At 41.5% G+C, this 20,252-nt stretch overlaps 1 protein-coding gene across 1 annotated transcript in view; it reads right to left on the bottom strand.

The window, feature by feature from the left end:
* Positions 1–20,252, bottom strand: part of ARHGAP20 (Rho GTPase activating protein 20) — a 63,570-nt gene that overhangs the window by 24,313 nt on the left and 19,005 nt on the right. Inside the window, exons 3-6 of the mRNA XM_049822800.1 lie at positions 9,092–9,262; positions 3,574–3,723; positions 1,648–1,689; positions 581–665 (exon numbers count right to left, since the gene is read on the bottom strand). Of these exons, the coding sequence (XP_049678757.1) occupies positions 581–665; positions 1,648–1,689; positions 3,574–3,723; positions 9,092–9,262 (448 nt within the window). The remainder of the gene's footprint in view (positions 1–580; positions 666–1,647; positions 1,690–3,573; positions 3,724–9,091; positions 9,263–20,252) is intronic.

Below are 20,252 nucleotides of genomic sequence, written 5' to 3'. Positions count from 1 at the left end.
AGAATTTAGTTTAAATTGGTTAAATATGACTTAGTAAAAAGGGTGCAAATCATCCTATGGATGACCTTCCTTTACCAATTTACCTTATACCTATAAATTTACCAGCATCAGTTAGTTGATGAAAAACATGCTTGAGGCAATTTCAGAGTGTTCATATACACAGCTTTACTGACTTACAATCATTATAAACAATAAAACTCATTGCAACTTTGCAGAATTGAATGAAGGCAGCTGTGGGTTTAGATCAGTTATACAAGCAAAAAAAGGGTACATTGTACTGGCATTTCTGAAGATGCTTACGCATAAGTTCCGCTAGAGGTGTTTCTTAGGACTTCAGTCTTTAGTTTGTGTGCCAGAACCAGTATTTCTTACCAAGCACACTGTCTTTAAAACAGAACTCATGTATTAAACACAGGAAACAAACATTTCAGGGCTGCATGTGCCAAGCCTTTTAAAAAGGCTGGATTCTTAAAGGAGGTTGCAAACCAAAGGAGCCCTCCCAATATCCAAAGGGTTTACAGGTGACTAGCACTCATAGGTGATGTGGATTTAGACCCCCACTTAGGTCAAAAGCACTTACATATGCACAAGTACCCACATCCTTTGCAATTATCTTCAGAGGAATGCTTTTAGGATAGTCTTTTTCCTTCTCTTCTCTTATTCGACTGCAAAACAAGTACAAAACAAGTAACTTTTTAATATCGTAAACGTAAATACAAGACAGAGATTTAAATAGCAATCAAGCAGTAACTGGATAAACAGCAGATTTTTTGCAGATGTACTGCAGCAGAAAGATCTCTGAGGACAAGAAAGCATCCAGCAGCATCTGGAAGGGATGCCGACTGTGGCTCCCACTAATGCCTGTTGTATTAAAGTTCATTGTACAAATCAGAGTACGCAGCAGAGAAACTGGACTTAAAAAATCAAGCTAAAACTACCCACCATTGTGATGCCTCAGTCTGCACTACATGCTCCTACTGGAATCAGGTACACCCCATTGTACGGACCAGTTCAAAGGACTGAACAGAAGAGTGAATTAGAAACCATCCCCAGCAAGGATGATTCAAACAACCCCAGAAACTCTGAAGAATCAGATAAAGACACAAACTTCAACCAGCAGAACTAGGTGACCAGAAAACAAAACCACCACTAGTAGTTTTCTGTCCACTGACTGAAATAAGACAGCTCTATTTACACAAACCTCTCCACCATTCCCTCCAGCTTGTGGTACATTTTGTAAGACCAAAATACAGCCAGCCATTAGGAGCAGATAGGTTAGAGCAGAGGTTCCTGAGCTGGGCTTGCTTAGATGCCATCACCATGGAAAAAGCCCCAGGCTCAACTAGAGTGATGGTGGCAGAGGCTCCTACAACTGTGTAGGGAAGGGACCATGTGTGATAGGAATCGCTCCAGTTTTGTGCTGAGCCATGTTCAGACACAGGGAAGCGTTTCCCTCCTTGCGTAGGGATCGTTGCATGAATGGCACATACCACCTTCTGCAGGGAGAAGACATGAGATCGTTTTTTTCTTAATATCACTTTGAAAGAGCTTATCTATCATGATGGCATAGGCACCACAGCTTGGGAATCACTGGTCTAGATGACGGGCACTCTTTTCAGTGTCTTCAAAGACTGTGTAATAAAGTACCTTTGCAAAAAAGACAGCCATGTTTCCTTTTGTTCTGCAGACCTGCAGGAATTAGAGAAAAACAGGGACAAATCAGCCATCATCCTAATACCAAAATAGCCCATGTACAAACCACAGTGGAACGGACTGACTCTTGGTTGCAATTTCTATAAATACCTACAAAAACTAAAAGGTTTTTCAAAATTTGAATGAAAAATCTATTTCCCTGTAAAATAAAACTGAAAAGCCTGCCACGGGGATCCAAAGGCCCAGTTACCAGTTTTTATCACAGAAGTTAAAGCTTTACCAGTGAATTCAGTAGGCAACGGTTTGAGTTCTTAAACTAATGTCCAAATAGGAGGGCACTTTAAAATGAGGGCTTAATTCAAAAGTTTAAAGGTATCTCCTCAGGTACATAGAGTTCTTTCCACTTTCACTGTTCTAATTCTCTTCTTATTTATTACTTGGTTTATCACCACATCACAAAGTACCGACAAGCCACAATGAAAAAAGGTCCCATTGTACTTAGTAGGGTTTAACTTCAGACATTTTAAGGCTTATCTTATTTATCTTTATCTCATTTATACAATTTCAAGGATACAAAACTGTCCAGCTAAATGTAGCTAATAATAGGATAGTGCAAGGAATCTAACCTAATTTTGCTTCAACTTTCTTGTTTTAAATCCTGTCCCAGATGGGAGTAACTGCTATTCCCACTGCTGCTTCTGCAGATCAAGTTCTTCAAATTTTCAAAGCAGGTATTTAGGAAGCTACAAGCCTACTGAATGATGCTGTGAGGGTAATGCACTTTATATACATAAAAAAATGTGATTCTGCTTTGACTGCTTCAATTCTGTTGGATATGCATCTACAGACTCATGCATAGCATTTTAGATTTTTTTGTGTACCTTCAGACATAAAGTAATTTCACTTCCATAAAATCTGATTCTGTTTTTATTGAAGCTATTGCTTTCATATCCAACTATTTTCTGATAGCTATAAAAGATCATGTACTGTCTCTAGATCAAAGCTCATGTTTGTTGGCAAGAGTTCAACTGAAAATCAATAGAAAATTTCAGCTTTGTTTCAGGACTATTAAGTGAAAAAAACATAAACAGCACAACCAGCTCAATAGAGAGCAGTTTGTGCACAGCATTCTCTTTGGATATGGACAATGTGACATACAAATTAAGCTGCATGCGTCAGCTTTTGCTCTCTGTTGGTAAAGAGGAAAATGTATTTTTCAAGACCCAGCCAAATTACTGTGGCTACGCAGCTGGGATTTCAGGGGGATGGTGCCCTCCCTTATCCAAAGTGACGACAGAGCCCTCCCGCTGAGACTAAAATTAGTCTAATCACTGAAATTACCTCTACAGCCCTTATGTGTTCTACAGTCAATGCTGCAAAGACAGACCAAAAATCTTTCTCTCTATTAAAATTCAGAGATTCTGCTTTAAGAGGAATTTTGACATGTTCTCTGGCACAATTAAACTAAAAAGAGAAATAGGACAAGGTCAGTATTTCACTGTATGTTTCCTGCTACTTCCAGTCCAAGCTCTTCTGTTTAAAAGTGTCCTACAAGAGTCTCTTTGATCCTTTCATTAGCTTGGCTGTTTACTATTTGTAGTTCATCTCATTAATTAGACAAGATGTTTGTCAAGTTATACTAAAAAAAAAAGAATTTCCACTGAGCAAGTCTGCAACACAGACAGTGCTTTGCCAAATCATTTATTTTCTCAAATTCTTAAGTGATAAGCGAGTATCACTGCCACATTTGCAGAGAGACAGAAGGGTGACTTGCTCACAGCAGAAGGCATCGGTTTAAGAATCAGTAAGTACATGCTTCTCACATTCACTAGCGCTGAAATGAATCCGTGACAGTCTCGTTACCTGTCAGACTAAAAATATTTAAGTAACTTAGTAAATAAAACATACCTCAGTTCTTACCTGAAATTTGCCACACAGTTTGTGGTGGGCCAGCCCAAAACAAAGGACCTCTCTGGGTCTGTGCTGCCTTCACAGACTTCTTCTGTACAAAATGCTGTCCACATCTCACAGAGACGTGCTTGGCACTTTAGTTTGAAATGAGAGTGTGACCTGCCGGCAGAAATTCACAGGTATGTCACACACATGAAAACAGAGCAAGGCAGGTTAAACAACTCAGAGTTTCTTCTTCCTTCAGGCACATGTGAAGCTGGCATTGGAGCTGATGGAAGAAGCACTTCTGCTTTAGTTAAAGAAAACAATGTTTTACTTGAGTTGCATATAAAAATATATCAATTTCTGATCTAAATGGGATCAACAGATATCTTATATGCAGGATAAATAGGTTGCTTGTGGCATCCCTGGACATTCCCCTTCTTCAGGGAAGACTGCCCATGTCTAGAGCTCCCCTCCAAGTCTCACCATGAGGCAAAGATTGCCACTTGTGTTGGACTCTCAGTGACTTTAGGGCCATTGAGGAGTTAACAGTATAGCTGGATTGCTTAGCCACAGAGTCAACAACTATGGTGAGTTTAAGTAGTGACGACTAGGCCAGAGCAAATGAAGCAATCCTGAAGAAAGAACAAGCAGAAAACTGCCATTTGTGTTAATTACAGCACAGGTCACATACAGCCTCCACGAAGTAGCTGCATGGTAGCTTTAGGCCCACACCACTTGGAGAATGAGCCAGGATTTTGTGCATTCTGAAAATATCTACTCATCTACAAGGAAGATACATAATTTCCCCAATTTTTTTTAAATTTGGCCCTTCCTGTATTTTATCCTACTGAACATTAGAGTACATAAAGGTCAAATTTACAGAATTTCATGTTTTAATTTCAACTATTTTCTTCCACTTAATTTCTCATAATAAGTCTCCTTCGTTTGTAGGATCAATGGGCACCAGTGCAATGTAAGAAACAAGTAAAATCTCACAAAGTCAGTCCAGCTCTGTAGCAATGCAACAGCCACTTATTTCAAGCCTTGCAGACTGAATTACCTGAGCTATGGTTCTCCTGGGCCAGCAGAGAAAGGCTGGAGGAAAAGCGTTCCCCCCAAAAATGTTTTTCCCTTCTAATCCAAGGACTGCAAGCAAACGCATGTCAGTTCATCACTGTGTTGCAAATGCGGATGGGGACAGTGCGAGGCATCATGGGGATTAGTGCTCTATAAATAAATATGCCAGGTAAGGATTTCTTAGAGCTTTGATACACATGGACTACCTTCTCTGAGATTAGTCTCATTTACTAGGTATTTGATTTAGGATAGACTGAACTAATACAGTCTGAAACATGAAAGTACTTGAACCTTGTGGCTTTAAAGAGGACATAGATGAACGTGAAGTACCCCGACTCATCTGAGGTTTCCAGCTGACATTGTGCTAACAGGTGTAATGGGGTAATGCACCACTAATAACCCAGCAGTGTTTACAGTGGTGGGCCAGAAAGGACCATCAGTGCATACAACACCTGGTAAAAAGGTGCACTTCAATTAGATTGCCATAAAATACTGTAAAATACCATCTCAAGTTCATGTATTTTTTAAACTAAAAGCTAAACGCTATGGTCAGCTAAACTAAGCTGACCATGGTGTTTACTGGTCAGCTGTGCATTTCACCTCTCTATCACGTTTTGCTACCCCATCAAAACTAGAGGAGAACGTTTCAACATGCTCGTCAACAAATCAGTTTGTGATGCAACAAGTAAGATCTGTCAAGAATACAGAAATAACTGTAACTGACTGACCACAGAATGAACTGTGAAAATGCAGATTTACAAAAAAATACAGCTGTGAATTCTAATGTAGATGTTAATAAATGGATGCCTGGTCTGACTCTACTGAATCAATCTGTTGACCTTCCCTTTCTCCTCAATTTCTCTTTCCCATTACCCAGTACAGTGAACTCTCTACATGCTGTTTCACTTTTTTAACATTTGCAGTTCATAAAGCCAGATCCCTACAGTGCCACTCAGTAGCGGGTGTCAGCAGGGTGTTGGCAGAAGCACAAAGATGTTCTCCAATCATGCTTGATGTATATTCTTACCCCGTTTGCCATGCCTAGTCACAGCTCTCAGCTATTATCAGTATTCAAGTGGCCTGGTTTCCAGACGCACTGAAACAGTAGCCTCCATTAACATCTAAAGAGCCTGAAGTACAATTTTATCTCTACCTGCCATGTTCTTCATGCAATCCATGGGTTCTCAGCATTTGTGAAATGTGGGTCTTCCATTTAAGTGCCAAAGCGTAAGCTCTAGAAATGAATGTATCATCACTGACTAACGAAGCAGCATGACTGAACATTTGAAAAATGGGAAGAGTAACAATTTAATGAAGTGTGGTTGTTTTGTTTTTTTTTTTAAGGAAGTAAGTCTCCTTGCAAGTGTTACACTGTAAATATCAGGCAGATCCAGAGTCCACTGAAATCAACAGAAAAATAATGAACATCAATGGTGTAGGTATTGACACACCACAAACTGTGCCACCTCTGCAGACTAAACTCAGTTCCTTTTGCTTTCTGTAAGTGGCAATTGGATACCTTGCGGCCGTTAACAGATGGAAGATTAACTTCTCACTAGATTTGCTAATCTCCTTAATAGGACCCTCTGACAAAAGCATTAATGGATCTACCGTGAGATTGCTACTGTAATTCCATGTCTGCACTCCACCATTAATTTCTACGTCCAGCCACCTTGGGAAAATAACCTTAAAATGCATGTATGTATTACAAAGGAGAAAGAGGAAGACATTTCTCTGTGCCTCCCACACAAAAACTTATGTGAGGAGCCTTGATCATTGAACTGACAGATCCTTGAAATATTTCCTCTGCTAAATAAAACCACACACTCTCTGTAAGAAATCTAATCAATAAATAGAAAACAGTGTAACATTTTACATACTTAACATTGGTTTAGTGAGAAAAACTCTTTCAATTAATTAATGTATGACTTAATCCTCACATGAAGTCAGTAAAGGACAGGGCAGCAGAGAGAAAAGCACAGCATGTGAGTATTTTTCTTATTTTTTTTATAAGCTGGGCTAATGCATGATTTGAAAAGATAACAGTCTACACTTCAAAAATGATTAGAAAGTAGCAGAAAACAAACCCACAGGCACCTTGTCCAAAGTCATACATGGGCTGGTTGTGGAGAGGACTTACCCCCCCAAATTTCCATGGGAGCAATGCCAATTTGCTGCCTTTAAGCATGAGCTCAGTGCTGTACAGGAGTTTACTCAACAAGTTCAGAGGCCACAAGATACTTGTTGCCCTCTTCAGGAAAAATTTGTACCCCTTTGCTGATCATACAAAGTCTAATTATACATGAGCATCCTTTGTACCATGACTGGCTACCCACAGCTGAGCTGACACCAGTAGAGCAGTAAGCTGTACCTAAGATATCTTAGGTGTTCACATGCCCCAAGCTGAAAAACTACTTAACACAAAAGAGTATTACAAATTTTTAGCACCTTCACAAGGAATAATTCTTAAGTTAAATCAGATTCAACTGTATCATTAACTCTGTCCTGGTGACCTGCTGCCTTGACTGTGCATCAGCTATTAAAAAGTCAGTAACAGTCAATACTCACAGCCACATAGCAATACACACCACTCAGGTTTTCCCTCTAGGAATCAGAGATGGTATTTTAGCATGAGATAGCTTTAAAAATGCTGATTTTTAAGTAGTATTCATTAGTGACAGCTCTGATGCTTTAATTGCTGACAGGGCAGCTGTAGAGAGAACATCCAATTAGTTCTTTAAAATAAATGAAGTAGTATCACTCAAAATACTGTTTTTACCATTTCTAGCATAGACTTGCCCCCCTCCCTCTTTTTCACATGCAGAAGCACAATTTGTTCTCTTCCACCTTCTTCAAACATTGCAGACTCTTCACCACATTAAATCAAATGCTGTAAGAGATGTTACTACTCCCTGGGGACCAGATTTTGGAGTGGTTACACTGAGTAGTGCTTTCCTATGCAAATAGTCCCACTGGGACCCAGCCAAACCTGCAGTAATATGCAGCTCAGTCTGGGATTGTAACATTGCTTCTGCTCAGCACACTGAGCAGGGAAGGAGGGATTCATCCCTCTTGAATTTAGTCTTCTACATTGCAGGAGATAAGCTAGTGGACTATGCCCACTGAATAGCCAGTGGACAGAGCGAGAGACCCCCAAGAGCATGACTCCCCTCACCCACCATCGACACTCTTTCAGGCCCAGGTGAGTTCGCTGTAGGAAGGTGCTGGTTTTCCCTCAGTGACTACAAGAGGACCCTAGATGACTAGGTAAGTTGCAAATATTTAACATTTTAAAGCTTAAAGTAGGTGAGGTGGCCACCCTAAACATGACACAAACATAAATAAATACAGTAACAATGCTATTACTGCTACTGCTGGTAGAATAGCAGGATTTCCCCTAAATATCCTGATGTTCACCAACCACTCGTAGTAGAATACGTTTTGGGTAAAATGTTCTCTGTGTTGTCACACCACATCAAATGAGAGAGTTCAGCTGGGGGGGTTATGTTTACCACGTGTGATTCAAACGGACACAGCTCAGATTTCTACAGAAAACACAGATTTATTCTGGCTTTTCCCAGAAGCATCTGAAACAACTGCTTAAATGAAAAGACACATTGCAAAAGCCCAGGATTCACATCAAGATTACCCACCCTGTGAAACCACAAACACAGCGCCTAACAGAGAACGAAGCTGCATCAGGATTTTTTATTATTATTTCCCCATAACCCAAAACAACAAGTGAAAGCAACCTCTAAAATTGCCTTAAACCACAAATGCTGCATGAAGCTGGCATGCTAGACATAGCTTGTAAATCTGATTTAATTGTGAATGGTAGAGTGAATAATCAGATCTCAGCAGCAAGCCTGATTACACATGAACACTACCCAGACTGCTCAGCATCACCTCCCTTCCCCTTCCTCTTCCTCATGCTCCTCCTGGCACAGCACAACCTACAGAGATGGACACTGCAATGCCACTGCAATCTCTATTTTTATACAGCTCCTCACCACTGTTGTGTATCAAAGCAGCTTCCAGGTAAGCGTTAAGACCTCTAACTCCTCTGCGACACAGCCACCGGTATTACGCACACCCCACAGGATTGAAGATGACCTGTCTAAAACACAACAGTCAGTTGAAAGTAGTGCAACGGATGCAGTCGAGCACCGATGAGTCTTTTCTATGACACTGCTCTCCCCAAGCAGGGAAGATGATACAACACAAGCAATATATTCAAGAACATCTGATGCTTCTTTAAAATATTGCATCCTGGAATTCCTCCATGGCTATGGGGTTTCCAAAGTGCCTGGAGAGGTCAGGCACCTAACACCCATTGACCAAATAAAAAGCTTCCTTATGGTTTAGGGAAGATTTACTACTCAAAAAGCATTATGGAAATCTGTGCTATGCTCCACTGAGAAAAAGGGCTGCTCTGTAGGAGCAGTGCCTGAGGTGCCATACTTACTTGGACTTGGCAACAACCAGAAGATCTGTGAAGAGGAAAAGGTGTCGCTCCTGGGTTTGCAGACCTGTCTTCAGCTGCACATGGCCGTCCAGGATGAACGTTCGGTTGTGGCACATGAAAGACTGCACAAGGGGACATGCCTCTGGGCTGATGGGGGAGAAGCAGCCTTCCCTGCAAAAGGAAATAAAGGGATTAAAGGCAAGCAAATCAGACAATTGCCTGTGAGTGAGAACCAGGCAGTGACTTCCCGCACCTGCTGCCAAAAGGCAATTTATTTGACCACATTTCAGTGAAAGGTGAGAGGGACAATGAAGATAATTCAGCAGCCTGATTCTGACACAAAATCTGTTAGGGACTGTCCTTGCTGAGTGTTTTACAGCCCAAGGGCAGGGCTAGCATTTAACAAATTACAATAATTTAAATATAACCTTCTCCATTTTGTTTATTTGTATTTGTCTCCCTTTGTACTGAAGTCTTAGAGAAAATACTGCACTTTCTGTAGGCTCTCCATAAAGAGAGAGGAGACATATGCATGATGAATGGATAACTGCACACCTACCTTGGTCAGAAGAGGACTCGTATTCAGGGTTAAAAGCAATTTATAGAAATTATTCAGGACAAACATAAGGTGCAACTGAACCTTGCTAGAGAGAGACCACGTACTAGATGCAACATGGGAAGAGGCTGCTCAGCCTCTCTCTCTCCCAGCACATGACCCACAAGCATTGAAGTAAGCTCCTGTTGCAGGGTTTGGTTGTGTGACTGGACCACAGCTACGCTCTTCTGTGGCTGTGGTATGTAGGGGCTGCTGGATAATACAAACCCAGGTCTACAGGGGAAAGATCAGGCTCCCTCCTGGAAGACACTGATCTTTTCTAAGGAGGTATCGGGTAGGTTGCAGTCCAAGGTTACTGATGGTGGAGACATGACTCCCTCAACCCCTCCTGATCTAACTGTTCTACGTAAAGTAGCTGAATAGTGATTGAGGCAGAAACTAGAGTTTCTCTAACATGATGGTCAGCTAACTCACCCAGACAGGATATCCCTAGTTTCTGAACCCTGCCCTAGCAAATGTCTATTTATATGGAGCTGAACTGAATGAATGCGAGGGTCTGAGGGGAGGACACTCCTCTTGTAGGGCTCTCTAGATGTTGGTTGCAAGTCAGGCTCTCCCTTGGAAAGCCAGAGAAATGGCTTCAAATTCTCCCAGGCAGGTAAGAGAACTGAACCTGGGTCTGCTACACCCTTGTGTACCTTAAATAACGAATTTCCGGATTAAAGCCAGGACCCATCAGTTATCTTTGCTCATGATTGTTAAATGCAACTTTTCAATTATTTGCTTTCCCTAGAGGTGCCTCCAAATGAACCATTTCCCTTTGGTTGAATGAATCGGTTCAATTTTTATTCAAATGTATTTACTTATTTTTTCATGTTAAAAAAAGAAAAGCTAACACTTGGCAGGATCAGCTTGGCAAGGAAAGGCTGAAGTGACCAGCTTTGCAATTATAGTTTATTCCTGGTACCACTGGAATGGATGACAAACACCTAGCGACTTTGCTGGGAGAAGAAACGGACATTATACAGTGGAAGTCACAAAACAAATGGGAGAGATATGAAAGAAAACAAGAGTGGGCACAGAAAACCTTCCAAGAAGGTCATAAACCTTCTTGCACCTCTCTTGGAGCCCAGATGATTCCCAACACTTCTCTCCTTGATGCCTGTGGCTAGATTACTCAGGAAATTATTTAGGAAATCCTGACAGCTGGGAGAGAAAGGATAAGCTCTGAGATTGGCCTACATTACCAGGACACACTTTCACTGATCTGTAAGGAGCTGGTGAGGATCTCTACCTGCTGGGGAGAGCCTTGTTTGGCCTTGGATTCTCCTTTCCAGCTGGGAGCCTGAGTTTTTGAAAGAATTCCTCAACTTAATTTGTCTTAAACTGTGTCTTAATCTTGTCTTTCATTACCTACCTCTTTAGGGAAGAGAGAAAGAAGGGGAATGACTTTCAGAATTAATAATGCAAACCTATGTTATTTGATCATTCCTAAGCAGAAAGGGTGTCCAGGAGCGTGGAGGTTAAAGCAGGGAGAGGAGTTTTTGTCCAGTACAACAGTGATACATGCTGTGTGGCCAGCAACAGGAGTCAAGGGAACAGCAAGCATCTCTCCTACCCTGCCACTTCTGTGGGACTGGGAATTCACCAATTCACCAGTTCATCAGTGACTGATAGGTTACTGGGACTTAATTTCACAAACTATGCAGCAGCACTTGGCACAGAAACTTAAGCAGGAATCAGGATTGACAATGAGTCCACCTGCATGAAAGCCATGCATGGCCTTTACCTCAAAGATTAAGTCAGGGAAATACTTATATTTGAACGCAGTAACAACAATGGTTAGAAAAAACCCTTTCATGTTACACTGCTGTACCCAAATCAGCAGAAACATTCATAAAATCATGAATTTATGATTTCTTATCATAAATTCAAACACCCCTACTGACATTCCTGTAGGGTCAGGCTCTTATGTCTCCATACGGACCACTCTATTTGATTATTCCTGTTTGTACATTTTCTACATCCTGATTTGTAAGCCCAGGAACCTCCCAAATTAAACTAAACAAAATCTTTGTCACGTAGGTAAGCAAATGAAGGTGTAGTAGGTTTATTAATGCCAGCAGGGTCAAGCAAATTGAACTTGGTTTTAGAACAAGAAAATGCAACAACATAAATTAGTTATTTAATGAAATCTGCCTTTTAACCAAGCATATCATCTCAACTTTAATAAGCACTCTCACATACTTTAATAGAGTTTACCTGATAAGCCTTGTAAAATAAAAAAGTGAAAGCCTTATTTAAAAAAAGTGAAAACATTTACTTCCTTTGAAACAAAGCAGAAAAAATCAAAGCCGTTAATTCATCTAGAACCTTCTAAAGCCCCAGGACGAAGGAACATGGAGGAAATTCACCAGCAGTGACAAAAATGTCTTTTGGAAAGCATGCTTTTGATCCTCTCAATTAATGTTGCATTGTTACAAGACATGAATGAAACCCAAGTTTTGTTACATTGAAGAAAATGCAGATCAGCAATACCCTAAAGCATAGGGATTTATATAAGAGAGGTATTTTTGGAGTTCAGCTTTTAATGGCTCAATGATTTTTCCGGCCAGTAAATGGGTCTAATTTTGAAAAAGTACTAAGCACTCAAATACTGATTCTTTGAAAATTCCTTTTCATAGAATTATGCAAAACTCAGTACTTAAGTCAATGTGATTTCTGATATAATTTAAAAAGTAAAAGTCAGTGATGTAGGGCCTTCTCAGCCTTCTCTGTTGTGTTCCCGTACAATTAATTCTATGATTAACATATGTAAAAAAACCCCATAAAGTAATATCTTTCCAGTTTGGCAGAAAAAATAGCCATCATCCAGGTTTGCTAAGAAGGAACTGTGAACAAATTCCCAAAAGATGGGGATATCCTGCAGAGTCAGCAATCAGCCATATTTCACTTCATGTTGAAGCAAGGCTGATACTGATGTTTAGATGGTATTGCCATTGTAACGCTCTAGTCTCAAGTGGACATTTCTTCCTAAAAGTACTATTTTGGGGGTCTGAAATTCCCATGCGTGGTTTTCACCAAGGTATAAATTCTGTAATTTGAGGATATCAACAGATATATTCTTGAGTTACTCAGGAAAAGACTAAAATCACTGTACTGGCTGAAATTAGTAGAAAGATAGTTGAAGATTTTTCCCCTAGCATTTCCAAAACCTCAATTTTTACACCTATTATTTTTCAAATTAATCTAAATAGGCATTTTGTGCCTATTCAAAAGACACAATGATTTAAAATAACTCTTGAATTTTGTAGGTGTAATATATGAAGTCGAAATCCAAAGTAGTCAGCCAAACACTGAAAAATACATCCCTGTTGCATTTAGTGTGAAAGCAAATACATCACTGCTCACTTCGTCAATCCTGTATTTACCGGAAACAACAAACGCACAAAAAATACTTCTTCTTCCCCCTGCAGAGCTTCCTTAGGGTTTCTCAGTAAAACTGATATCTGAATGGCATGACCCCCAAAATGTTTATTCTTGGTGTAATGGAGATGTCAGGTTTATTCTCTATTTGTAGTGAAAACAATGAAAGAAATTATACTTTCCAAAGGAGAGTTTAGCAGCCCGTGTTAAGTGGTGACTAAATCCATGATCCAAATGTCATTTATGCCAATGGGAAGCTTTCCCTTGATTTCAGTTGGTGATGACTTCAGCCTATCTATGATTTAGATTAAGCTATAAAGTACCTCAGAAGAACAATCTGTTCCAAGGTACCTAAGCTGGAATGAGCTATTGCAGGTATCTCAGCTAAATGACATCCCTCTCACAGACTGCTCATGCTCCATTCTAAACCCCACTCCATTGTTTTGGTTACTGTTCCCTGCCAGAAACTCTCTCTGTGGTGGTATCTCGGCAGCCACAGAAATTGATTTTCTCTTATGATGCAGCACCAATGCTCTCTGCATGACTGACACCTATTGTAATAAAATATCACTTTGCTCTTTAACCTCTGAAGTCCTTCACAAGAGGTAGGTAAGAAATGCACCATTTCATTAGCAGAGCAGTAAAATGGCAGCTATTCAAATCTGAGTCAGCCTAGCCACGTGAGGGGCTGCGCTTGGTCTGTCAAACATACATACATAATAGCTTTCCAAATTCCTCTCACAGTGAACAACTTAGCCTATGCTCATTTCACGCACAGGTACCATAAGCGAAAATACCGCATACTTGTGCCAGTGCTGAAGCCCAGGTAAGGACCAGAAGCTTCTACCAGTTTTGTGCCTACACACGTAGAACTCGCAGCTTGCGGCATAAACCTAACTTTGTTTTGGCTACAGGCTAGAGAGGCCACCAAGCAGAGCACCTGCCAACCCTCCTCATAGGGTTCAGACACAACAGACTTATTTTGTATATCTCAAAGGCCAGTTTTGGATGGCTCTAAGGAACCAGCGATTTATCTTTTAGGAAAAATAAAGCCAATGAATTTTCAACTTCAGTGTCTCTCAGTAAAGCATTTACTTTACCATCACTGAGTCACAGCATTGGGCTAGAGCAACCCACTGAGAGAAGCAGAAGCTATTCACATCCTTTCAAGACTAGCGAAAACAGCAGCTATCTGCACAGTAAGAAATGTCTACAGCCCAGCCCACGTTACAGATTTTTGCCAAAAGGGATTTATCAGTCAGGGATGACATGTGATTTGTGACCAGCGGAGATACCCCCAAAAGTAAGCCTGATCTAGAAGTCAAGTTTCTTCATTTTCTTAATAGAGCTTATATTGGAAATCAGGTAACAATATTTGCAGGTTTTTTTTCTGTGCCTCCTACTCAGACCCTTAAGCTCCTAAAAATTCCTTTGAGAAGGAACTTCAATAGCAGCTTAATAGATGCTTGCTTCATATTTTTGCTAATAAGGCAGGCCCTGCTAACTGGAGCTTGGAAGCCAAGATGGTTTAGTGCTGGAAATCCTTTAACACATAAGACATATTACCCATATCGTGTGGCTAAAGGGTAATTTGCATTCAAGATAATTAACTTAATAAGGTATTGAGAACAATTTTTTAACCAACCAAAAAAAGAGCTCCAATTTGGTGTGCAAGGGCTCCTTGTCTCCCCTGAGATAAGGTGGAAAAAAACACCCCAAACCTGTAACACACCAGTTAAGTACTGATCTGCCTTGCAAGGCTGCTTATAGTGCACTCAAGTGCAATATTAACATTTCAGGACTTCCAACACTTATCTAGTTTCATCATAAGTCATAGTTTGGACATGACTTGTACAGTATCCTAGCCAACTTGACAAAATCATGATAACAGATCTTGATGTTCTATATGCAAAAAGCAAAGAGTGAAAAGCAAAGTGAAAGAAGAGCTTTTCTTGTACACGGAAACCAAATGCCCATGCTTGGGACTGAACACAAGACAATGAGGATGGCACTGCTCCTGCTCCTGATGAATTTAGCCTCTATCATGCTGACAGCTCATTAAAGCACATGGCTTGAAGAGTCACTCCCCGTGCTAGAAAGGCTGGGGAGAGCAAGGAGGCTACAGCTGCTTTAAACACAGCAGATCTACTTCTGAAATTTATCATCAAGGGACTTTGTCTTTGAAGAACGGTTGTGGAATAAGCAAGGCACAGTGTAGGTACTTGATCATTTGCTCAAGCCCACTGTAGATGGAAAGGGGCAGAAACTGGGAGACACTACATGGTTCTGCACATTAATGGTATCTAGCTGGAGATGTCCTTGTGACATGGCTTCTGGCTCAGCGCAAACTCACAAACCCCTTATAGACGGAGTAAGGAGATGAAAACGGGGATGCCAACAGCCATGCCCAGTTCCCATGACTTGCTTGGCCCAGTCTGCACCGTCCCCACTACCTGTTTGGCATGGCCATGCAAAGACCTGCTGGCTCCAGGGCCGAGCGTTCACAGCTCCTTTCACCACAAACAAGGCTCCACACAGACAAGGCTCACCCACACAGAGCAATCTGCAGCTCAGAGCCCTATTTAGATAGGCAGATATATATATATATATATATATAAAAAAAATCCTCTGCATTTTTAAAGGTGTTAACTACTCCTTACTGTCACTGCCTTCCAGCCACAACCAGTGCCCTCAGAGAGTCACTCACGTGCTCAGGATCTTCCCACTTCAACTCCTCATGATTCAGAATATGCATTTCATCTAAGTTTATACACAGCACTTTATTCTAATAAATAATAATTACACCTGGAGGGTGAAAGTAAGCACAAAAAGTATCAGCCTGGAGCGTAGGAGAGTTTTCCAGGAAGGTGGTAGGTAAGATATGGGCCAACAGAAAGTTCGTATGCTGTTGTAATCTTACACTGACTATTTATAGAAGGGACGTGGATAGACAAGCATAAAACTCTCTTAATCACATGGGCTGCCAACCCATTTCTGAAAATCTGCTGTCTACTTGATCCCTGCTATGCTAAGGGAGCTTCTTTCTTAGGATGCTGGGCATGTTTGCTTGCTGTTATCTATGGTAAATCTTATACAGTTAAAGCAGCACTTTGAAAACAGTGCAGCATTCCAGAAATAGCAAGTCTATTTTCTGCAGCACTCTGTTAAAGTCCCGTAGGCCATTACCATCACGTACAGTAGCTTTTGTACAATGAAACAAGTGAGATCTGCTAGGTTTTTCAAAGAGCATTAGTACTAAGTATTAAAATGCCGGCTCCTACTTTATAAGTGTGCTTTGCTGGTTGCAACTTCTTTTTTATGAGTAAAGTATTTCAACAAAACCAAGGCAGTCACCTCTCACCCCTGCGTTTTCCCTTATGGACTGCGGCTGTGGATCTCACAGAAAGCCTCTGCCCTGGGCTCACGTCGGCCCCAGCTCACAGCCTCTAGCACAGGGCTACTACCCGCACTCTCCCCGTGCAGGCACCTGGACCTCAGCAAGCTGCAGCAGAAAACACTGCACCCAAGTAAAGCAGTGAGTCCCAATAGGGTCACGGAGCCTTCGGATCAAAACGCACTGCAAACCCCTCTCCAGCACAGGCAGGGCAAGCACAAGCTGCAAGCCTGCACAACGGAAGGAAGATGAATATTAATAGAGACTGAGACCAAGTTTCGCTCAGATAAACAGGTAAATTTACATTTTAGGGGAGAAATATAAGTGGTACCACTTATATTTAGGAAATCAGGTACCATTCCCCTGCTTCTAAAACTGTGTACACATTTTAATTCAAAATACATTATGCAAATATTCCAAATTAAATTATTCCAGGATTCTAAAAATTGTTTTATAAGTATCTGAAATCATCTTTGCATGATGTCAAAATCTTACTAAAAATAATAAAAATTACGATGATGAATAACATGGTTTACACTAAATGTTCCAGGTGTCGAGGCACATAAGTGTATTATTTTTCTGTAGTCTTCCAAAAATCAGTAAACGATTAAGATTTGCAGTAAAATATCACATAGCTGTAGGGTAAAATGCATCATTAAAAAAAAATCCTCACACATTTCAGGATGGAAGCTTGGCAGCTTAACTGAAAACAAGCTGCACTTAAGTAATTTCTACATAGCCAAAAGGACAATATTCTCTGCAGAGCAAATATGTACTACAGCGTGGTGGCTGGAGACAGGAAACACGCTTGTGGTTTGGTTTGTTTCCAAGGTTTTTGTTTTATTTTAACAAACAGCTGCAAGGTGTTTACTCTGAAAATTTAGCACAAGGGCAAAATTCTCTATTGGTATAAATTAGCACCACACGTTTTGGTCATATTTTGCCTATTTCCACCAGAAAAAGAATTTAGTGCAAGTTATTTAAATCCTACTGAAAAGCTCTTGCAGTGTGGGTGTCCTCCAGTCCTGCGGCACAGCTCTGCTAGCAATCAGCAAGTTCAAGGGGTTTTGGTCCAAGTCCCCCCGAGCAGGGGGAGGACATATTCACATGCAGAAGTCAAGAAAACCTCTTCTGGCCTTTGGAAGAATTGATCCTCTGTTCCCCACTGCAGTTCCCACTCATTCTTACTGAGTGACATAGCAGCACCACCTTGAGTTACTCTCCCATTTCAGTTGCACCAGGGAAATGCCATTCCAGGCATTGTCTACCCAAAGAAAGATTTCATTGTTCAGATGAAAAAAAGTCAGGAAAAAAGTGACTTGGGGGGGGGGGGGGGGGAAGGGAAAAAAAAAAAAGAAAAAAGTAGTACGAACAGAGGGCAAAGAAAACTCCAGAACTTAACACCCCAGCACTGCAGTTCTGCACCATGGTTGTCTGCGCTTTTTGGAGCTTCTTGTGGCCTACAAAAGGTCTGGAGGCACAAGCTGCCTTTGCCACTTCCACCCTGGCTCCCTCCTACCCATTCCAAGGAGGCATACAGGGGAGCACTCTGGGATCTTGGTTTCACCCATGACCCCCTAGGAGGATCCAACATTATTTTAGTAGCCTGAAGGGATAAGGTTTCTGTCCTACCTTAATTTTGGGGGGAAGCAGCAATCACAATTGGGACATTTAATCCCACTTAATCACAACTGGGATATTTAAAAGCTTAGCTCAACTCTGTTGATTCTGAGTTACCTCATGGACAAAACTAACCTCTCCTTCAAAAGGGGGTTTCAAATATCTTCTTGCAAACTGTATTACAAGAGTTCAGTGCAGGTCATGTAATAGCCAGGAATTCTGGGCTACCAAAAATAGTCAGGACATGCTGCAGACCTCTGCAGAAACAGGTCATTTCAAGCTGAGGTGCACATGAGGTAAAAAGATGGTGTGGGCATCTTTAATAACCCCTTCTGGACCATCATGCATGGCAGTTAGTGAGCCTGCATCTATCTGCCTACCCTGTCATCTGCAGCTACATATTACACATGCTGTAGATGGGCACAAATAAGGCACGTGTGTGACCATGTCCTTTTAACAGGGAAACAGCATTTTCTAGGTGACAGCCTAGGTTTATTGTCTGTCAGTCACCTCACTCAATTATCAGGTAATACCAGCGGGGCTGCTCACGGTCTCTCAAAGTCTCATTGCTCAACAGTCATCCCCCCCTTAGCCTCTGATTTTCTCATTCTTCAAGAAGTTATGCAGCTAGGCTCTTCCCCTCCTCGGCTCATGCCACCTGGGTAGAGTCTGCAGTTGGGCAAAAACAAGTTTTAAGAAAAACAAGGGCATTCAAAACAGTGCAAGACTTTAAATATGTGGCCAGGTAAAGCAAACCTGAAATCCACCAGCTGCTGTTCCCTGATTGCCCTTTTTCAGGAGAAAACTTGCCAATTATGAACAAAGTAATCACATAAAACGTGACCTATAAATAGCTGCAAGTACTGCCTTTAAAAGATAAGCCCCTTCACCACACTTTATCCTCCCGCAAACTGCAGCTCTCATTGAAGCCACTGCTGCCCGGCCATGCCTGTATCCCCACAACTGTGGGACACTGTGGGGTGAATTCCACAAAGCTCCACTGTAGATGTGAAGGGAGGAACTGCCTAGCCCTTGTTTTGGCTTAAGTTTTTTAAGGACCACTTTCCTATGAGGGACAACCAATATGGGTGCTGCATGGAAGACGGGATTGTCACTTCACTGCACCTGTCCCAGCTGTAACAGGAACAAATCTGGCTTTGGTTTGCCTCAAGGGCTTTAAACCATATTTTGACACTAGTACTACAGCACAGGAATTATCCTATTACAGTTAAGAGATTACTCGATATGCCTGCTGCTGCCAGCTAGTGCAAGTGTAATGACCTAGATTCCTTATGAACAGCCAGCAGACAAATTAGTTGCAGCCACATGCACCTGTTTGCTCTCCTATAACTAACTGCCTACATATTCAACAAGTTTTTCGCATAGCTACTCAGGCAGGTTAGTCAGAGGTTTCTATTCCACCAGTGATCTGAGCTGGGGAAAAAAGCTGTTAGAGGATTCCCCACATCCCTGCACTTGATGGTAATTACTTTACATAAGGGAGAAGCTGGCACAGGCCAGTTACCTGCAAAGAATGGCAGCCTGGAGGAGGGGGAAACACAACAGCCTTTCACATGATGACATTTTTCTGCATGTTTAGTTGAGCCTTTGATATACGAGAAGAGCTTGCCCATGCCTGATTAGTGACCTCCTTGTAGAAATGCATGTCACACTTGACACACCACACACTGGGAAACCTGTCCTGCTCTTGGGACAGCAAAACTGAGGGGAATGGGTGTGAGGTTGCTTAGTCTGAGGGGCTCAGAAACCAAATGTGTTTCCAGAGGAGCTCTGATGAAATGAGATGCCTTGCAAAATACTGGATATGGGTTTACTACCAGAACATGCAGAGGGAAGAGAGAGAAGGAAGGTGGATGAAAACACCTCAGCTCTGCTTATTCATTCAGGTGAAGGTCTTTACCATTCTCTTCTGCATTTTCTGAATAATCCTGCCATGAAGACCTAGGATGCACCTCGATGTACTTAGGTACCTAGTCCCGCTGAATGCAGTCAGCGTTTAGTGCACAGGCTCCCTATAGAGCGCACAAGGATCCAAACCAGCACAAACATCTCAGTACTTACAACCACTTTCAGCTAGGGGACAGGACAGGCTGAACGTGGATGTGTCACTGGGTGATATGCAAAAATAATCCCGGGAATAGATG

This window comes from Accipiter gentilis, chromosome 19 (assembly GCF_929443795.1).
Source record: "Accipiter gentilis chromosome 19, bAccGen1.1, whole genome shotgun sequence".
Lineage (NCBI taxonomy): Eukaryota > Metazoa > Chordata > Aves > Accipitriformes > Accipitridae > Astur > Astur gentilis.
Note: the sequence above shows the minus strand (reverse complement) of the source record. Positions and strands in the feature narration are given on the sequence as shown.